This window comes from Cnephaeus nilssonii (genome assembly GCF_951640355.1).
Source record: "Cnephaeus nilssonii genome assembly, chromosome: 13".
Classification (NCBI taxonomy): domain Eukaryota; kingdom Metazoa; phylum Chordata; class Mammalia; order Chiroptera; family Vespertilionidae; genus Cnephaeus; species Cnephaeus nilssonii.
The window spans coordinates 14308499-14328919 of NC_137084.1; the positions used below are offsets into that span (position 1 = coordinate 14308499).

Here is a 20421-nt window from a genome sequence, read left to right on the forward strand (position 1 = left end):
TTTTCTCAACTCAAAATACAAACATGACCCTATTAATCTGAATCAAACCAACAACTTGTGACATTTTTCTCATTTAAAAGACTACTTTTCAAGCAAGCAACTTCAATTTCTAACCCTGAGTTCAAAATTCTAAAAACTCAACCCTGCAGAGTTCAAGAACTCTGGGTCCTTTTAGGCAGGAAACACGAGGCAAGATAGTGTGTGATTCACATGTCACCTCACAAATTCTCCAAAGGGGGCTGGTCAAACCTAATTTCTCCTACCAGAGCACACCCAGGAACAAAGGCATGGAAACTAAGGAGCTGAACCATATGCAAGTGCTGATTTATTTCTCCATCTTTCCTTTCTCTTATTCTATGTTATTTGAATCTCTTTCATACTAGTATAAACACTTAATTGCTACTATATGTTAAATGGTACATAATTTATGTAGATGAAATGAATATTGCATTTGTTCAGTCACACTTTCTCACTAGGCCTTCCTGGCATGCATTTGAGATTATGAAGACAAAGTTCATGGACTCATTTAAATCTCAATCCTCTAATGCTGAACTCATTAGCTCAGTGCCCTTACTAAAATAATAATAATAATAACAACAACAACAACAGCTAGTCATAGACCAATTGTACCATTATTGGTATAGCAATAGTCATAAATATCAAGAAAATGATACACAGTTAACTTTTAATTATCCACACTAATGAAGGGGAACAGTGGCATGGTTATTCCAAAATAGTTTATAATCTGACATTAATTTCTATTAGGATTTGGAATTCATTATGTGAGTTTCTTCCCAGAAGATTTACCTTCTGATTATGTTTTCCATGATTATTTAAGTGAGAAACTTAATTTTTCTTAGAGTTTTAAAATTTGTAAGCTTCAGCCTCCATCCCAGGCTCACAGATCTAAAATATAATGTCTTTCACTAAAGTTTATGATACTGCTTCTTTTCCGACAAAACACCAAATGGCAGATGACGCCGGTGCTGCGGGAGGACCCGGAGGCCCTGGGGACCCCGGAATAGGAGGTCGCAGCGGCTTCCGTGGAGGATTTGGCAGCGGCATCCGGGGCCCGGGTCGCGGCCGGGGTCGGGGCAGGGGCCTAGGCCGCGGAGCTCGTGGAGGCAAGGCCGAGGACAAGGAGTGGATCCCTGTCACCAAGCTGGGCCGCCTGGTCAAGGACATGAAGATCAAATCCCTAGAGGAAATCTATCTATTCTCCTTGCCCATCAAGGAATCTGAGATCATTGACTTTTTCTTGGGGGCATCCCTCAAGGATGAGGTGTTAAAGATCATGCCTGTGCAAAAGCAGACACGTGCTGGCCAGAGGACCCGGTTCAAGGCATTTGTCGCCATTGGGGACTACAATGGACATGTTGGCCTGGGTCTTAAGTGCTCAAAGGAAGTAGCCACTGCCATCCATGGAGCCATCATCCTGGCCAAGCTCTCTATTGTCCCCCTGCGGCGAGGCTACTGGGGAAACAAGATCGGCAAGCCCCACACGGTTCCCTGCAAGGTGACTGGCCGCTATGGCTCTGTACTGGTGCGGCTCATCCCCGCCCCCAGGGGTACGGGCATTGTCTCGGCCCCTGTGCCCAAGAAGTTGCTGATGATGGCTGGTATTGATGACTGCTACACCTCGGCCAGGGGCTGCACTGCCACCCTGGGCAACTTCGCCAAGGCCACCTTTGATGCCATCTCTAAGACCTACAGCTATCTCACCCCGGATCTCTGGAAGGAGACTGTGTTCACCAAGTCTCCCTATCAGGAATTCACTGACCATCTTGTAAAGACCCACACCAGAGTGTCTGTGCAGAGGACCCAGGCTCCAGCTGTGGTCACCACATAATTTTATACAAGAAAAATAAAGTGATGATTTAAGTCTGCAAAAAAATAATAATAATAAAGTTTATGATACTACCCTAACATCTTATAAACCCATTCTGAACTTGCCATGGATGAAGAATTATCCTTCGATCCTGTCATCCTTTTCCAACACATAAATACATAAGGGCTCATGAGGACAGGAAGCAAGGAAGGAAAGAGTCAATTTGAAATACATTTGGGATATAGAATCAGAAAAATAATTAGATGGGAGAGAGGGAGGAGAAGAAGGAGCCTGTTTTCCAAGCCTATACAACTAGTTAAAAGGTGAGACCATTCTTATTTCCACTTTCCAGAGCACTGTGCACTACTGTTCCTCCTCTCCACATCTCCCCAGGAAAGAATGGATTCTGTCTCTTAGTTCATTGAAAGTGCTAAGGCAGCAGAACAGAAGAGGGACTGAGGCAAAGAAAGAGTTGCTTGATGGGAAAAGACTGATATGATATATCCCTTTCCATAATCAGTGGAACACAGGTGAATAGATTGAGCAAGTTCTTTATCGAGTGCCTTTAATCACCCAACTCAAATCAATGCTCCTTTACAGCAACATAAATTAATTCTCCAAACAAACAGCTAATGCCTGCAGAGATGCTTGCAGTGTTTACACACTCCAGCTCCCCTGTAATGGGAGTGGGGAGTGATGAAAGAAAGGCAACTCTGAACCCATGCTTGAGAGTGCATAGGATCAGGGAGCAAAAACTCCTAATTCAACTGACACATATTATTTCAATGTCGTCTGAATTGATGCTGGTGCAATTACCACAGATAATACATCTCCCCTTTCCCACCACTAGTAATAAACCCTCAGATGCTGGGTAGGATGGCTCTGCTATTTCTCCATCTTTCCACATCCAGTAGGTGGGAACTAGTGAGAGAGGAGGAGCTTGCAGTAGCTCCTAGAACTCCAAGCTTCCAACAGAATCTAGTGGAAAAGAACAGAGATGGACCTGTATTTTGAGCCTGATTCACCACCTGTGTGGTGTTGAACAAGTCTCTTCAACTCTTTTCAGCATTATATGAATGAAAATTAATACCTACTTCTCTGCTTATAGTGAAGCTGGGATAAGATGACTCCAAGGTCTACAACCTCAGGTGCACTCAAAAGTGTTAGAATATTTTCTCCCTGGTTCAATATATTACTTTGCTAAACTGGGGCTGATTTGCTGAAAGAACTGTCAAGTAAAACTGCTTACAAAACTTCCCCAAGTTGAACATCTGAAGAGATGATATGTGGCTTGTGCAATAAGCTAGCATGATTCTCATTTCTTCAATCTTTTTCCTGCTACTTCCTCTGACGAGAAGCGCCAGACAAAATTCTAAAGACCAGCCATCCGTGCTGAGAGCAAGGCCATGGGTTAACACAAGCCCTTTTAAATGATCCCAGTTGTTGTTCTAAATAATGGTACTCATTATCAGTGTTATTGATAAAGGCTATTTCACCAAACTGGTGTGTGTGTCCTGCTTAACTGTGGGCCAAAGAGGTCAAAGCATGAAGGATGAGGTTGGATTTTTTTTCTTTTTCTTTTTTTTTTCTTTTTTCAGAATTATCTCAGGGTAATTTCTAAAAGATTCAAATAAAAAGGAAGCAGGCACACCGTTTCTTCCTGCTTCGGACCACTTCCTCCAGATTAGACATTATTTCTGCAGCCCACAACAGCCCTCACCCCCCCACCCCAGTTTGAAAATTAATATGCAAATTTCCTAATTACATAGCCAAGAATTTTACAGGTCTCACCTGGAGTGGTAAATGATTTCATAGGTCTCTACCTTCCTCAGTAGGGGGTCTAAGAACCTCAAGGTCAGGATTATCATAGAAACCATTAGTGTCACTAAATTAACCAGCTTTCAGAATTAGCCAAGAAAAAGTGTATATTAATCTGACTTAGCGATGCAAGAACAGAAACACTTTCTTTTGTGATAAACCTTTCATAGTCCTCTTAGGCCACTTACATATGAGTTGATGGAAAGATTACTGGGGAATCATTAAAATGCTCCTAGAACCACAGAGTCTTTGTGCCATTATTTCCCTTAAAATAATCAAATTACTTATACCTTCAACTGTAAGTCTCTTTTAGAGTTATTCTGGGCAAAGATATATAGATTCAGAAATATAAAATAATGGTCCCTCTCCCTTAAGAAAGTCAGTATTTAATAGATAAAATTATTATTGTCATTTCTATATCTTGCTAAAGTTCACAGAATGCCTTTCATACACATTATTTCATTAAAATGTTCACAACTATGAGAGATGGATAGTATCTTTACCAAAAGTCTCATAGCTAGTAAGAACCCAGATGAATGGGGCAATTAGTTCTGCAAGGAGGAAAGAGAAGTACAAGAGATCAGGAAAACCTACAGAGAATAATGATGTTCTGAGCTTTGAAGGACCAACAAAAGTCTGATGGATCAAAAAGTAATTTATAAATTTGTCTGCTATGTGCCAAGCACTGTGCTTGAGACTGGGACACACAAATGCAAGGCAGATGCCATCCCTGCCTTCAAGTGACTTACAGTCTAACAGTAAACAAGGCATGCAAGGGTCATCTCAAATTCCAACTGTGATCTGTGGAGAAAGTACAGCTTCAGTCCCCATGGGCACAGTATGCCTCTGCCACAGCCACAGTTTCTCCTCCATCCAGCTACTCCTCATTAAATACAGTAGTTGAAGCAAAGGAATAGCCAATAGGCCACTCAGAATATAATACCATCATCTAAATCTCAAACCCAGGACCCCTCAGGTTGGTGAAAAGGAATAAAAAAGGCAGAAAGGTGGGTCCACCCCCTTGGTGTCAGGCACCCTCTACAGCAATTATGTGAGCCTAGGGAGTCCTGGACTTAAGGGGTCATGGGGCAAATCTCTTACTAGTTAAAGAGAAAACAGCAGAAGAGTCATCTTAGAGACAGGCACTTGTAAGCAGTCTTTATGGGCCTTGTTCTGGGGAGGACAAGAGGACCCCTTAGATGAGTTGGTTTGTGGGGACGGAGAAATGATAAACAGAGGCTGTACAGAGCTTAGATTTGAGGGTCAAACTGCACTGGTTTGAATCCCATCTCTGCTACTTAATTATGTGAACTTGGACAAGTTATAAATCTCTCTTGACTCCATTTACTAACCTGTAACATGGGGATAATTAGTAATAGTGCCTACCTCATAGGGTGTTGTAAGAATTAAAATAATTAATTAACAGATGAAAAGTTCTTAGAATAATGCCTGGCACATAATAAGCACCATTTAAGTGATAATACTCTTATATGCCAACGCTGACAGTTAATAGAGGGACTTGGTCATTCTAACCTGCTTCAAAAGCTGTAATTTAACCAATGAAATTTATTATATTTGGCTCTTCCAATGATTATTTCCAGAACACAATTCAAATGATCATTCCAAAGCAAGTTATTTACCCCCTTCAAGCCTACCAAAACCCACCGCCTTAGGAAACAACACAGCTTCCAGTGGGCAAGATAGCTTTTAGGAGTATTGTCTGGTATTGACTCACAATTTGCTCTCTGAAACCTTCTCTGATCATTTGCACACAGAGATACTTAAACATACACACTTATACACACACGAATCCATGTAGTGTGGGGTCTTTTATGTCGATAAACCCAAGTTCAAATCCCTTACCACTTACTAACTGTGTGACAGTGGGCAAATTAGTTGAATTTGCAGACCTCAGTCTCCTCGTCTGAAAGTGGGAGTAATATAATCCATCTTAAATGAAAAGAGGTCCATCTGTCAGCATGTGGTCAGAGGCTGTCAAGAGGAAGCAGTCTTTAAGTGCCAGTTACAACACCCACTGAGCATTACTCACCTGGAAAGGGGCCTCATAAAAATGATGCAATTTTTCTTTCCAATGAGGTTATTGATTCCCTTTAAGGAGACTCTCAGCGGGATAAATGACCCTTCATTATTTCCCTGGCAGAATCCTAGCATTTTGGGTTTCCAAACAAATTGGACTTACCACATCTATGAGTCCCAGAGGTTGATAGACATTGCTTCATAATGGCAGAAAATTATCACATCCGTAAAAGTTGACCATTGTTCAGATACTGATTCCTCCAAATAACACTACCTGGAATATTCTGGAATGGGAAGGCAAGGCTGATCAGGATTTACCATCATCATCCAGCATGTCCTTAAGGGCAGACCAAGCCTGGTGCAGTCACAAAATAAACCAGAGAAGAAAAGAACAACTGGTTTTCTGCCTCAGTCATCAATCCCTCACACTAATTCTGAAGGGATGCCTTAAGATATGTATTTAATTACATCATTTCCCTTTAACATAATTCCAAGGCTTCCATTTCCCATAAGCTAAAACCTACCCATACTTACCTTCCCTCATTCTACCTCTTTAGCCTCATTTCTTGCCATTCTCTCCCTATAATCCACACCCTATATATACTCCAGTCCCACCAATCTCACTGTAAACGCATCCTATCCATCTTGGACTCAAGACATTTTACATATAACCTTCTTAAGTTTACCATTTTATTGTCATCTTGCAGCAGTTCAAAAGACTATACAATGATTATATTTTTTTACTCACCTTTCAGCCATGCCCAGTCAACAATCAAACCAGAGAAATATTTTTATAGTGACCAATTTTTCCATACTCTGTTTTAGGTCATAACCAATTTCCTATCAATTTTTACCTCTATGGAGCTTATTATGTAATCCTACTAGAACATGAAATTTTGCTTTTGAGAATGTTTACATTATCTGAGGTCACTCATTTACATTGTCCTTCCACTCATGTTGAAAACAGTATACCAAGAGCAGGTAGGCAGGAACTAAGAATCTTACTCAAGATGAAAACAGTGACCTGGTTGCCTAGGTGTGACACTGTAAAGAGAGAGCCCTAAGGCTATAGGGGATACGTGCTGTATCCATTTCTTAGCACATCAGAGAGACAACCAAGGCCAGTGTTAATAGTGTAAGCTCTGGAGACACAATATGGGTGTGAGTTCTGGCTCTGCCACTTATGAGATGTGTGACCTGGTGTATGTTATTTCATTTTTTTGTGTGCCTTGATTTCCTCCTCTGTACCAGTAAAATGGGGATAATAATCGAACCCAACTCATAAGGTTGTTGAGAGGATTACTGGAGTCAATAATTGTAAACAGACACACAGAAAATAGGACCTGGCACATAATAAACACTATACAAATGTTTGTTAAATAAAGTAAATACAACATCGTGAAGTTATGGTGCTCATGGCAACAAATGCCCTACAACAACTGTCAAAAGCTGAATTTTCAGAGGTTTCTTTGTTTGGATAATAAAATAGGTATTATCTACTGTTGTCAAAAAGACCCCAATTTGCTTTTTACTAGAGATGGAAATCAGTACCATTAGCCTTCGTCAAGCATTACTGACAAAGGTCAGAAAACTTCATTTCTCAGGGAGAAAACCTACACAAAAGCAATGGTTATAAAGTGTTAAAACACTGGCATCAAAATGTCCTGCCTTATCCAGTGATACCCTATTCCTCTTCAAGAAAATTTCAACCAGGAAATAGTAACACCTCCACAAAACACCTTCAGCACCCCTTTCATCCTAAATGATCTCTTATTTATATAGGGATTACTAGCTACCACCAAGAATGAAAACACACATAGAAAAACTACAAGGCAGTATCATAAAGAATTTCAGAGTAAGGGAAAAAGACTAACTTAGTCAGCTACTACTGAGTCTCTACTAGTAGGAAGTCTATTACAGCTTACAAAGGTACACCAAGATATGCAAGAGACCTAAGAGCTCCCCGTCCTGGACACAGGAGGGAGGAGCAGCTGACTGTGCACCTGGAATCATACAGGGAAGGAACATGCACAAGCTTCCTGGTTTGGAACACATTGCTCTAACATCTACTGTCTGTGATAGCTTGGGTAACATAGTTTCTTTCTTTGAGTCTCAGTTTTCCCAACAGTAAAATGTAGATAATCCCTTACTGAGCTGGATTGGTTAACATAAGACTACAGAGCCTTTATGTGGTGCCTGATACACAGAAGACAACCAATTCTCCAGCTCTCCTTGTCTATTCAACAAAAGTTTAAAAAAATCTTCTCCAGAATCTGTGGAAGGAAATTAGGACAGTTATGTGATCCTTATCATCAAGTGGGAAGGATACATTCAATGGCCTTCCTGTACTTCACGCATCCTAGAGTACTAACTAGTAAGAGTTCTTGTTGCTAGTGGAAGAAACTGACTTCTGAACACTTCAGAAAAAGAATTTGTTGGATCAGTTAGAGGTGCTGTGGTCCAGGCTTGAGAACCAAACAGGAGACACGAACGCTGCATAGCTCTGCAGCAGGATTCTCCGACAAGAGTCACTCAATGGGCACAGGACATACCTGCCACCACGCTGAATCTCATCTTTCAAATCTCCCTCCTTCTGTAGGTCCCTCGGGGCTCAATGTCCCTAGATCTAGCATCACTTGGAGAACAGGCCTGCCCATGGCTATTCTAGGACATGCATAGAGGAGGGATCTGACCTCCTTTGCTTCCAAAGAAAAAGGGGATAGTCAATATCAGGAATAACCCTCCTACCAACACCATGGAGGACTCCACAGAAGGAAGATGGAGGTATTAACAGGAAGAAAGAGCTAGATTCTGAGAAAGCAAAAAGTGACAAATCACACACATTGAGGAAAAAAGGGAAGATAAATGAGCTGCATCATTCTGTCCAGTTTTGAAACAAGCTCCAATGTACCTCCCTCCATTCATGCAACAGATACGTATTAATTTTCATTCACTGAGGACACAGTGGTCAAAGGCTCGTGGGTGATCCCTGTCCTCAAAGAGATCAATAAAAACAAGTAGTTGTTATAGTAGGTATTACCTGCAAATAAGCACATGTCCCAGAACCTATTCCTGCATGATCATCATGTAGTTCCACATTCTCTACCCCAGGACACTGGACCCCACCTCTTATCATAGGGACACTGTGTGGTTCCACATACTCTACAGCAAGAAAATCGAGTCTCATCCTTCCTGCATGGACACCACGTGGTTTCAATATCCTCTGCTCTAGAAAAGCTGGACACCATCTTTTCCTATATGGTTCTCACATTTGCATCATGGCTGATATGTGTGTCTTGTTTGGTTATACAGAGACAAACCAATCTGAATTCCAAGTCCTAGCAAGTCCCATAACCTCTCTGAGTTTTAGATGCCATAGCCACACAGTGCAATTCTTAGCAAATGACCCAAAGAAACATACTAAACCCTTAGAGTGTCCTTGGAGGAAGCAGTAGAAACGGTTGCCCTCCTTCATTGGTGCCTTACCTGGGGCTGCACAGGAGCTTAACCTCTGGAATCACACTGCCTTCTTTTTTGCTTTATTTGGCCTTATTGTTACTCCATTTGGGAGCCAAATTATAGCCTCATAAAACAGCAGGAGTGCCAGAAAATTGCTTAAATACAGTAACTAGTAAAACTTCAAACTGCTGTGCTAATTAAATTGCCTTATTGCAACAAATTTTATAATACAAGGCAAGTTAAAATGCCAGTCTCCCTCTTTGGCAAGAGGAAACAACCCTTTCTGGTTATACTTACATCTGATTCCCAGGCAGATCTCAGCCCGGGAAGAAAGTGTATGCTGGGATCGATGGGCTAGATCCCCCTCTTATCTAGAGAGGCTTCTTCGACTCAGTCAGTGAAGGTGACTTGGAGCTGGTGGATAACAACAGGAAAGCAAAGAGGGCCACTGAACAAGGGTTGATTGCTGACTCGATCCAAAGTTCAACAGAGAAGCTGGGAGGATTCCATGCAGCTGGTGTCTACCATGTAATATGCTAAGTCCCCTGTGCATGAAAAAGGGACACTGGTATCCAATGACTGCTTAAGGGCGAGACATGGGCCAAATGTAAAGGATATATAGTGTACAGATACACATAGGAAGGTTAGTAACACGGGCTCTAGAGCCAGACTGCCTAATCGGAAGTCTAGTCTACCACTTACAAGCTGAATGACCTTGAATTAATTACTTAGCCTCTCATGCTCATATGTAAAACAAGGGTAGTACCAATAGCTATATGAGAAGGTTGGGTTAGGATTAAAGTTAATACATGAGAATATCTTAACACAGGGCCTACCACAAGTCTATCTACACTAAATTTTGAAAGCATTGTTACAATTACTATCACTTATCACTGAACAGTATCAAAATTCTGACTAGGAGTTTGAAATTCTAGTCCCAACTCTACCTTTAATCTGAGGCCATTTCCTTCTGTGTCTTCAAACATATTCACTTATAAAATGGGGGAATAAAAAGGAAGAGTTGAGTTACCTTTAAAACTCCTTCCAGCACTAAAATATTATGACCAATTAGAGTTGTACTGAGTTAACAGAGCAGAGATCAAGGGGAAGACATTTTACATTGACACTATTTTACTATACAGAATTTTTTTTAGATGCCACAGACCACCAGGATATAAGCACCTTTGCCACAGGCTTAGAAAAGTTGAAAAGCATACAAATAAAACTCTGTTTAAAAGAATACTTGCTTGTGTCATTTTTCCTCAAGTTGCTACAAATTAAACTCCTATAGAATTCTCTACATATTGAAAAGTCAGTGACCTCGGCTTCACTTAAAACCATTTGAGGCATGTCATGGGCAAATAAAACAAGGCTCCTTTTTCAGTCTGACCACACCTTGTTCATAGGTCAATTCCAAGAGGCTAATCTTGAGTACATCAGCAAGCCAAGAGATGCAGCAATGCTCAATTAAAAAGCCTACTGGAGTCATACTTATCACTCCTAATAACGGCAGTCAATTTCAGCCATCTATTCCCATCACAGAGGAAGGAACAAGGATTGATAGGAGAGCACCTCCATGGAGCTCTTATCCATAAAGTGAAGGGCTAGAATGGAAGAGATCTTTTCAGATACACTTGTCTTTGAGATACATAGCATTTCCCACCTTTTTCATCTGAAACTGAATTAATCGCCTGAGATTAAGTAATTGAGTAGTTCCGGGACATCAAGGCAGTTGTAATTAACATACCCTTCCTTGACTCCCTGGCTCTGCCCTCCACTGTCACTCATCTGAAGCAAAGAACAGAATGCCTTCCCCAGTCTCCAACCAGTGGAAAATGAAAAAAAAAAAATCTGACTTTCATCCCATATCATTTTCATCTTTCATCTTAATTATCAAGACTGAAAGTACAGAAATCATTATCTTTACAATGATGAACGTCCAATTAGCATTTCCCATATAAATTTCATATTATAAAGGAGGTTGTAATGGATAATGCAAATTGCTAATAGCCTTTTTTTCTTCCTGAGCTGAGAAATTGAGGTGCTTAATAAATTAAATCTGAGTCATTTTCAAACAAGTCAAGAACTTTAATTACTTGACGAGAAAAGAGGAGAGACAAAGTAAATTTTTAAATGGTTATATTTTTAAATAGTTTCCCTTTCCACCACACTGCTCAAGCTGTTCCTCTAGCTAGCTAAATGTTTGTCTTGTTGTGCTCAATGGTTTTTAAACTATTGTGAAAATTGTTAAATGTGATTTTTTTCATTAGTAGTACTATTTAATAAGTTGGAAACTTATTCCAAATAAACCATTCCACTTGCTCTGTGGCATTTTAGTTGGTTCCCATCCAGCAAAGCTCCTCAAAAAGACAGATCTTATAGGTGACACCATCTCCTAATTACAATGTCTTGATTTGATCAACAACACAAGAGACTATGATTTGCAAAAGTAGAATCCTGGTACTGACCAATCAGATCAAGTTGGCAAGGTGGCCCAACTCATAAGTGGCAGGGCCTGGGTTAGAATCTTCCTCCAAAATCTTTCCTCTTCTTATAACAGGGTATTGCCTCTTGCTTACCCTCTCTAACAAGCAAATATTTCAATCATCAATAAATTAAAAAGAATTAAACACAGGATCTTAAAGTCCTCCATCTTCTCCAAATTTGAGAAATGTTTTTGATAGACTCAAATATAGAATATAACTCAAGAATATTATGCTCCAAGCTACCAAATCTAGGGCTAGACCAGCCAGTATCAATTTAGCTTTGCTTTATGTTAGAATCGAAGCAGGAATCTTTATAGCCTATAAATCCACTTGGTGTTTGTCTTAAAAATCCAAAAGATTATATGGGAGAGTGCCAAAGTTTTACTACCCACACAGATAAATAACCACCGATTTTTAAATTTCCTTATAGAGAACAAAAACAAACCAACAAGTAAAAATCAGTAGCAAGATATGTAATGGAACTTTGAAACTCACTTATTAAGATGTCTTAATGATAACTGGCAAGTCTTTGCATTTATGGAGGCAGAAAGGTGAGTAAGGAGACCTCTTTTGAGTTCCTGACTGATGGCCAAGGATCCAGTTTCTAAAATGCAGCCTTTACAGGAATCAATAAAATACACTCATCACAACACTAAATGGAGACCCCTGCAGTGAGGAAAATGAAACCGAGCCTCGGGCTCAGCTCAGGTTCTACTATTACCAGGGTTACAGATGTCGATAAACACACAGAGAATAAAATCACCATAATTGATTTAAAGAAATTAGGGAAAGTTCATTCATTTTACAAATATGTGGGAATCCACATAGTATAATACAAAAATATGTAGACTTTAGTACAAAACAGACTCAAGATCTCATCCTAGCTCTTCCAGTTAGTAGTAATAATCACAATTATTACTATTGCTAGCATTTATTAGTTGTTTATTGTGTGCCACGTACCGTAATATGTATTTGACTGTGTTCTCAAAACAGTCACATAGGTAGTAAGTGATTCTAACCCAGGTCTGACTTGAAAGCTGCTCTTCACACCAGAAGCACCTTCTCACAGATGCCTGGGATCTCCTAGCATTTTCAGAGAGGCTAGATTTCTTCCCACAGAGCCCCTCATTTTCACCCAATGTACTTACTAGATGTGGTAATTTAGAGAATTGCTATGGAGCCTCCACTTCTTCATCTCCAAAGTGTGGGTAAAAGTACTTGCCTCACTGGGTTGTTGAGAGAATTACATGAAATTATGTCCCAGTACAGGGCTTATCTCACGGTGGGATTTTAATAAATATTAGCTCCAACTGTATATAACTACACTAGGTAGTTATCTGAAACTCAAGAATTATAGAACCCAGCCCATGCCCCTAAAATGTTTACAGTCAATTGCATGTTATCAATAATGGGGAGCAAATAGTCTAACCTTACTGGCCATGCCTTGACATCCACACTTGAACAAAATTCTGGGCTAGGTGACATACTAAGTTGACCCCATGAGACATTTCATTTATCTTTAGGTCTTTAGCATATATAATAACCTTCCCATGGTATCTTCTAAAATAAAAAAGAACTTAGTCTCAACCAATAAAAATGCACCCAACTTTCTGGTGCCATCATATTATTGTTACACCATCTTTCCTCTTATACCCTCTATACTTCTGAGTTTTCTTCTAAAACCTCCAGTTAAAGATTATTTAATTACTAGAGGCCCAATGACGAATTGGTGCATGGGCGGAGTCCACCGGGTCCACCCTGATCAGGGGCAGATCAGGCCAGGCCGGTCAGGGGGAGGGGATGCGGGCAGTTGGCCAGCTGGCCCCACCCCCTGGTTGAACTCCTGGTGGAACTCCCAATTGAGGGGACAATTTGCATATTAGCCTTTTATTATATAGAATTATATCCACATCACATATATAATTAGAAGAGACTCTTCTACTGAACCCAGTATTCTAAATCCAATGATAAATAATTTTCATTTTCTGCAAAATATATCATTGCTGAAATGTACATTTCCATTCACTCATCCAAATATTTATTTAGCATCTACCATTTGCACGATTCTCCACTAAGTATTTACTAGGTTATAAAGATGAATTAAATGAAGACATTGCTTTTTGGGAGTATATAATCCAGTTTTGAAAATAAGACAACCATCAATACCAAATTAATATACCAATAAAGCACAGTAGTTAAAATTTCTAACCTTGGATTCAGTAGATAGCTTGGAGTTGAATTCTAGTTCTGGTAGTTTGTAGCTTTGTTTACAGGGAGGGAGAGTGGTGACAATTGTCATTGTATGAGGGAGTATTAGATTGGGACACCTGATTGTGGGAGTTGTGGAGGTAAAAGTTGTGTGAGCACTTTGGTGAGTAATGTGCTTGATAAAAGAGGAGCATATACTGTACAAATTGCTTCCAAGTTCCAAGCTGGGAGGGAGTCATTCCAACTGAGGTTATCAAGAAAGGCCTTGTGGACTGGCCGGTGTGGCTCAGTGGTTGAGCGTTGACCCATAAACCAGATCACATTTGATTCCCTGTCAAGACACATGCCTGGGTTGTGAGCTGGATCCCCAGTCTCTCTCATCATTGATATTTCTATTTCTCTCCCCTTCTCTCTTCCTCTCTTTGAAATCAATAAAAACATATTTAAAAAAGAAAGAAAGGCCTTGTGGAGAATGTGGCATTCCAGCTTGATCTGGAAGGATGAGAAATTATGGGCATATGGAGGAAGACAAGAAAAAGGGCATTGATGCATTATCATAAATAAAAGCAAAATAATGGGAATATAAGCAGTATATTCTGGAAACACAGTATTTAATCTAAAGCACAAAAACAGAAGTAAGGTTAAAAAAAGGTGCAGGTCAGATTATGGAGAATTTTAAACTTGAAACAAGCTAAGGGATTTTGACTTTAATTAGTATGGACATTCACAAGAAGGTGTAGGTTGCAGTACAAGTTGATAGTTTAATACATTTCTATTACTATTATCACAGAAAATCAATAACTTTGCAGTGTATTCCATACTGGAATCATGCCTTCCACCTGTCAACAGACCAAAGAGAAATGATTTCTGGCAACTAGACATGTAAGTTGAGAGAGAATGTGTTTATTGATGTTTACTTTAATTTATTGCTGCTTGAAGGACTTGACAAAAAAGAGATGGCATGCTTAGAGGAAAATTGCAAGGGTGGTAACATGGCTCAGGTCATTTTAAGGAAATATAGAAATGTTTTGTTTTCTCAAGACACAAAATCAAGTTACAATTGAAACAGGCCCTTGAAGGATTTAGAAATTGTAAGGTACTCATGAAATCAACCCAGAGGTCACCAAATCAATAACCCCCCATGAGAACTTACTCGCTTTTTTGCATTGCAGCTAATGAAATAAAAATTCTTATATGATAAAAATCAAAGAACTCTGAGACTTCATAAAGTCCTGTAATTACGTACGACTCTCACTTTAGCTCCTGGTTATAGTAGCCAGGCTTCTTTCAGCTGCAAGTGACAGAAACTCAACTCAAACTAGCATAAACAGAAAAAAATTAACTCACATAGCTGCAAAGACAATTCCAGGTGCTCAAATGGTGTCATGACCCACATTCGCCATCACTCAGCTCTGCTCTCCTCTGAGTTGGCTTCACTGTTTTACTAAGGAGAGAATTACCACAGCAATTCCAATTTAGATTACCTTTGTAACACAAACCCTCTCAAATTAAAATAGCAAGTCTCTCATTTTATCCAATAGTCCTCATCCTCATTTGTAAAATCAAGACATCATATCAAGTTTCATGGAATGTTCTGATGGGTCATGCTTAAAACAAGTGACCGCCCCTGGAATCAATCACTAGGGTCAGTCAGAAAGAATCCAGCCTGCCCAGCTTATTATTAAAGGTAACGGCTGGTGACAGGATATTACACTAACCCTGAAATCTCAGAAACTGAACATAAAAGAAGTTTTTTCCTTGGTCTAGCATTCATACGTTCAGAATGGTTGTGCCTAGTTGGCAGAGGGGAGCTCGGCTCCATGCAGTAATTCAGGGTCTGTGTATGTATTCTATACATATTGGAAAAGTAAAAGATTTTTGAGCATGGAAATGAAATGACTGGGTCTTATATCTTTGTTTTACAAATACGGAAAGGTTCATAAAGGGGCAGCATAAGGCAACTATCTTGTTGAAAGGATCAGAGTCCTAGACCCAGAATAGCAACTTGTTCACTATGTGACCCGTGAGACCTCTCTTTATTTTATCTGAGAGTCCCCACCCTCATTTGTAAAATGAAGGCACCAGGCCATGCCACTCCCCTGCTCTAAGTGTTTATTTTTTAAATATCTGTACAATGCATACAGATACAGTATTCAGCATTCCTTACCAAAATTGTTTTCTCTCTCCAAATTATAGATAATTGAACTCACTATGACACAGTGGGCTCCAGGGAGTGAGAAAGCTGTGGGAGTCCGATATCAAAAACAGAGATGATGCTGTTCTCGCAAAATAGAAATAATGTTCCCTACGCCCACATCTTGACATATGGATGCTCATGGGTATGGTGTTGTGATGAAAAAGTGAGAAGTTATTGTCATTTTAAAGTTTATATAATCTTGTGAAAGCCTTGGTCTCTGAGTCAAGCTTGGATTAGGAAATTGTACCAATAAGCTCTCCTAAGATTCTCTCTGCCAATAGGCCTCTTATTTCTCTCTGGACTCCACTGGATTATAATTACTGGTAAGAACACAAAGGGCTCCTGGTACTGAAAACACCTAGAATCTAAGCCAACAGACTCTACTGCCCAGGGTAGATTAAGCATCAATAAATGTTCAAGAAAGAAGTAGGGGGAGGAAAAGAAGGAAGGCAAAAGTAAAGGAACAGAGGAAGAAAGGAAAAGGAGAGTAGGGAAAAGAGAAAGGGGGAGAAGAGGGAAGAGAAAGGTGAGTTTAAGGTTTTATAATGGTTGGAGAGGCTTGTTTCATTGTGCATGTGCACACACACACATACAAACACACATACATACACAAAGATACCCACTTGCCCTTTGCTATAGTCATGAAGCATTTCCTTGTGCTCAAGTATTTCCTTGTGCCCTTGTGCTTTCAACAACCTTACCCATCAGGGATAAGAGGGGGTGATTGTAGGAAATAAAAAGGCCCATTAAATGTAATCTTGTCTGCCAGCACCTACGTTGCACAGATGACATTCCCATGTGTGGTTATCATGAGGCCAATCAGTAGGAAAATATTTTGCTTATGGTAACCACCCTATAACACTTAAATATCAGTCAGAGGAGGATAAATGCTATAACAAACAACTCCACAATGTTACATAGGCAATTTCTCATATCACTATCTAGTGTAGATAAGCCATGGGGAAGTGGGTCATGCAGGATGACTCAAGCTCCTTTTATCTTGGGGCTCCCCAGTCCTCTAAGTCCTTGGAATACTCCCCATTCAGTTGTTGATTGGGGTCAAATAATGGAGAATCATTCCTAGACAGTGGGCCAAGCCTAACATGGCCTGCAATCTGCCCGCATTCCATTGGTCAGAACTCAGTCAAAGGGCTCCACCTAACTGCAAGGAGGCGGGAATGTAATCTACCTGTGCTCAGGAGGAGAAACAACCAGTCAGTCTCTGACACAAAATTCACATTATTTCGCCCTCCTTTTCTCACCAATTCCAGCTTTGTGCTACATTTCTGTGACTTCCAATGCCAACAATTTTTTTTTATAATTTTTATGCTGACTGAAGTCACCCAGAGAGGATTTTACCAACTGGCAATAAAGAGGCTAAAGCAGCACTTCCACCATCCAACTCCCAATTATGCAGAAATATTAGGAAAAACAATAAAGAAAAGAAAACTTTTGGGTCGCCCAGGTGAGCATCCCATGTTGACCAACCAGTAGATCCTGACCTCTGATTCCTTCTCCAGCCACAATCAGGGAGGATGCTCCAGAAAGGTGAGCAGCCTTGCACCAATGACAGAGAATGGCAAACCCAGCCACATGGAAAACCACCTCAAATTCTGCTGCACAAATCATGTCATATTGTTTTTGGTCAACCTATTAAGTCCCTTCTCCCTTTAAGATAATAAGGCCATGTTTAATACCTGTTTCTGGTAATTACAAGTGCTGGCAGCCCACACCATTAAGAGAGTTAAGAAGCCCTGGCTGGTGTGGCTCAGTTGGTTAGGTGTTGTCCTGTAAAATGGAGGGTGGCCAGTTTGATTCCTAGTCAGGGCACATGCCCAGATTGTGAGCTCAATCCCCAGGGGGGGACTGCAGGAGGCAGCCTATCAATGTTCTGCTCTCACCTCAATGTTTCTCTCTCTCTGTCTGTCTCCCTTCCTCATTCTCAAAAAAAAAAAAAATCTATATAAATTCTTAAATTTAAAAAAAAGAGAGAGAGTGGTGAGAAGTTGTTCACGCTCTTCTGAAACCAGTCTTAGTGTGGAAAGCAGAGCCTGAAGAAAAAGCTTTAGGTGATCCTACTGTATTTGAGAATTTAGACACATGCAACAAGGTGAGGAACAAGGTAAGTGAAACAAGGAAGGGGAAGAGCTAACTGAAAATACATTATCAACCTGGCTACTGCTAAGCACAGCGAATTGCTCTATCTGTAGGGTCATCATCTAGAAAGCTACAAATGCTACTGGGTAATTCTCCCCCAGTCCTATTTCAAATTTCCAGAGAGGAAATCATTTTTTTAAAGCCATCCTACAAATATCATGACTTATTGCCTGCCCCAACACTATCCCACTCCTGGTTGTATTCACTGTGGCTGAGAAATAAGCCTCTGACACTTACCGCCCATTATTTGAGACTCCAGAGGAGCAAAGCACCTCCCTTTCCATGTTCTAAACAACTGAGGCCAGCACAAGGAGCAAAACCAGCATCAAATTGGTGTCCACTTTAGTACTGGCATACCTAGGCTGGAAATCATGGCTGGCCTTCTTCGCTTCCACCTCTGCTCTGAACTTGTCCACCCAAATTACAGACAGAAAGCCTGGAACAGAGAAAGTGGAGGCCCAGCTAGAAGCAGATGCCCTTCGGTCATTTACCAAATGTAAACCAGGAAGGAAAACAAGTCCACCCCCTTGAGCAAAAGGACAGCATCTGGTTCTAGTAAACTCCTGGGGACCCACTGGTAACTTGGAACAATTTCACTAGTCATTAGTCCTCCCAGAGTCAAGTCAGAAGTAGGAAAGTGAAAACAGATTTAGAGGGAGCAGACGTGCTGACATATGTTCCTTCTATGAGAAGAGTCAGAAAGGTGGTGTGAGAAAAGAGAATGGCTCCCCTCTACTGACTCACCAAGGATTGCAGGTGGGAGCTTCTAGCACCCACAGACAAATGAAAGTCCTGCTTTCCAAAGAAAGTCAGAGCGGAGCCAGGCAGAGAGCAGGAAGCAGACTGTTCAGTGATATTTTAAACTCTATGTAATAAAAACCTATTGTATTTTCCTTTTGCTTCTAAATTGAAATCTATAAGATGAGGCATCTGGAATCCAAAATGAATTTTAACACCAAGAGGATATTACTCAGAAGAAAGGCAATCAGCATGGGCAATTGTGCATTCCCGATGGAAAGGCACTGGGGAGGTATTCAGAGTTGTTGCCTCTCTTACTGGACTGACAGATTGAAAGCCATTTCTTGGAGCTCAGGAGTGAATCTGATCTTTTGCCTATTTGCCTTGCCTTGGGCAGGCTACAGGGCTGTCAGTAAAAGAGATCAATTCCCAAAGCACCCCCTGCAAAATCTTCCTTCTCTATTTATGGCTTGAATGATTTGTCTCAGCATTTGCCCAAAGTGGCAATATAACTAGTTCTAAGTAGGCTCCTGATGCACAGATCTGCCTGAACAGATTATCCATGTCCACAGAGGGGTGGGATAAGGAATTGAACATGCTGGGACAGTATCGTCCTCACAAAGTTTGGGGTGCACTCCAGTGCACAGACAGATGGGCAATAAACACCCCCAAAATCATATGCAGACCAACTGTGGGTCTTAGTGTGGGAAAGATGATAAAGTGATTCATAAGTTCTTTTATTTGCTCTTAATTTAACTATATTTATTTAGTGTCTATTATGTGCCTATAATTACTATAGAAGTTTTACAAATCCATAGATGCACCAAGAATTTGTAAACTGAATAATATATTCATCTTGCATATATATGAATTACTGTTTTTCTAAACTAGGTATATAATGCAGATAAAAAGCTACAACTATGCTGACTTCCTCATATACCTTACATTTCTAATTTGCAGTGTTCCAAGCCTCATATATCTTCTTTACATATACCCATTCTTTGGATGATGTCACCAAATTTCATGAGAGATTGCTTAAGTTTATTCTTTATTATTTTAATTTATTTTTTTTGTTTGCAGTATTACAGATGTCCCCTATTTCCCCTCTTCCATCTACCCAGCTCCCACCTCACCCCAGGCCTTCACCACACTATTTATTGTTTGTAACCATGGGCTATGCACATATGCATAAAAGATCTTAGGTTTTCATAAGTTATCAGTTTTAGATGCCTCCAAAATTTATATATCTAGCTCAGACCTCCCCACTGCACCTGAACTTAGACTTCCCCACTGAACTTGAGCCTAGATTCTTCCACTCCCTGATTGCCATCTACCTGCTGATGTCTATAGGCTAAACATGGCCAAAACTAAGCTTCTTGTCTTCCTCCAACAAGCACGTGCCTTCCACAGTCTTCCCTGTTTAACTAATGCTAACCCCATCCTTCAAGGTGCTCATTCCAAAAGCTTAAGATATCTGTATCACTTCTCTCTTA

General features: G+C 40.4%; 1 protein-coding gene across 1 annotated transcript; it reads left to right on the plus strand.

The window, feature by feature from the left end:
* Window positions 1–960: 960 nt before the first annotated feature.
* On the plus strand, window positions 961–1888 carry LOC307109639 (small ribosomal subunit protein uS5-like). Its single transcript, XM_079788460.1, has one exon. The coding sequence runs from the start codon at window positions 968–970 to the stop codon at window positions 1847–1849; it is 882 nt and encodes a 293-aa protein (XP_079644586.1). The 5' UTR covers window positions 961–967; the 3' UTR covers window positions 1850–1888.
* The last annotated feature ends 18533 nt before the right edge of the window (window positions 1889–20421 follow it).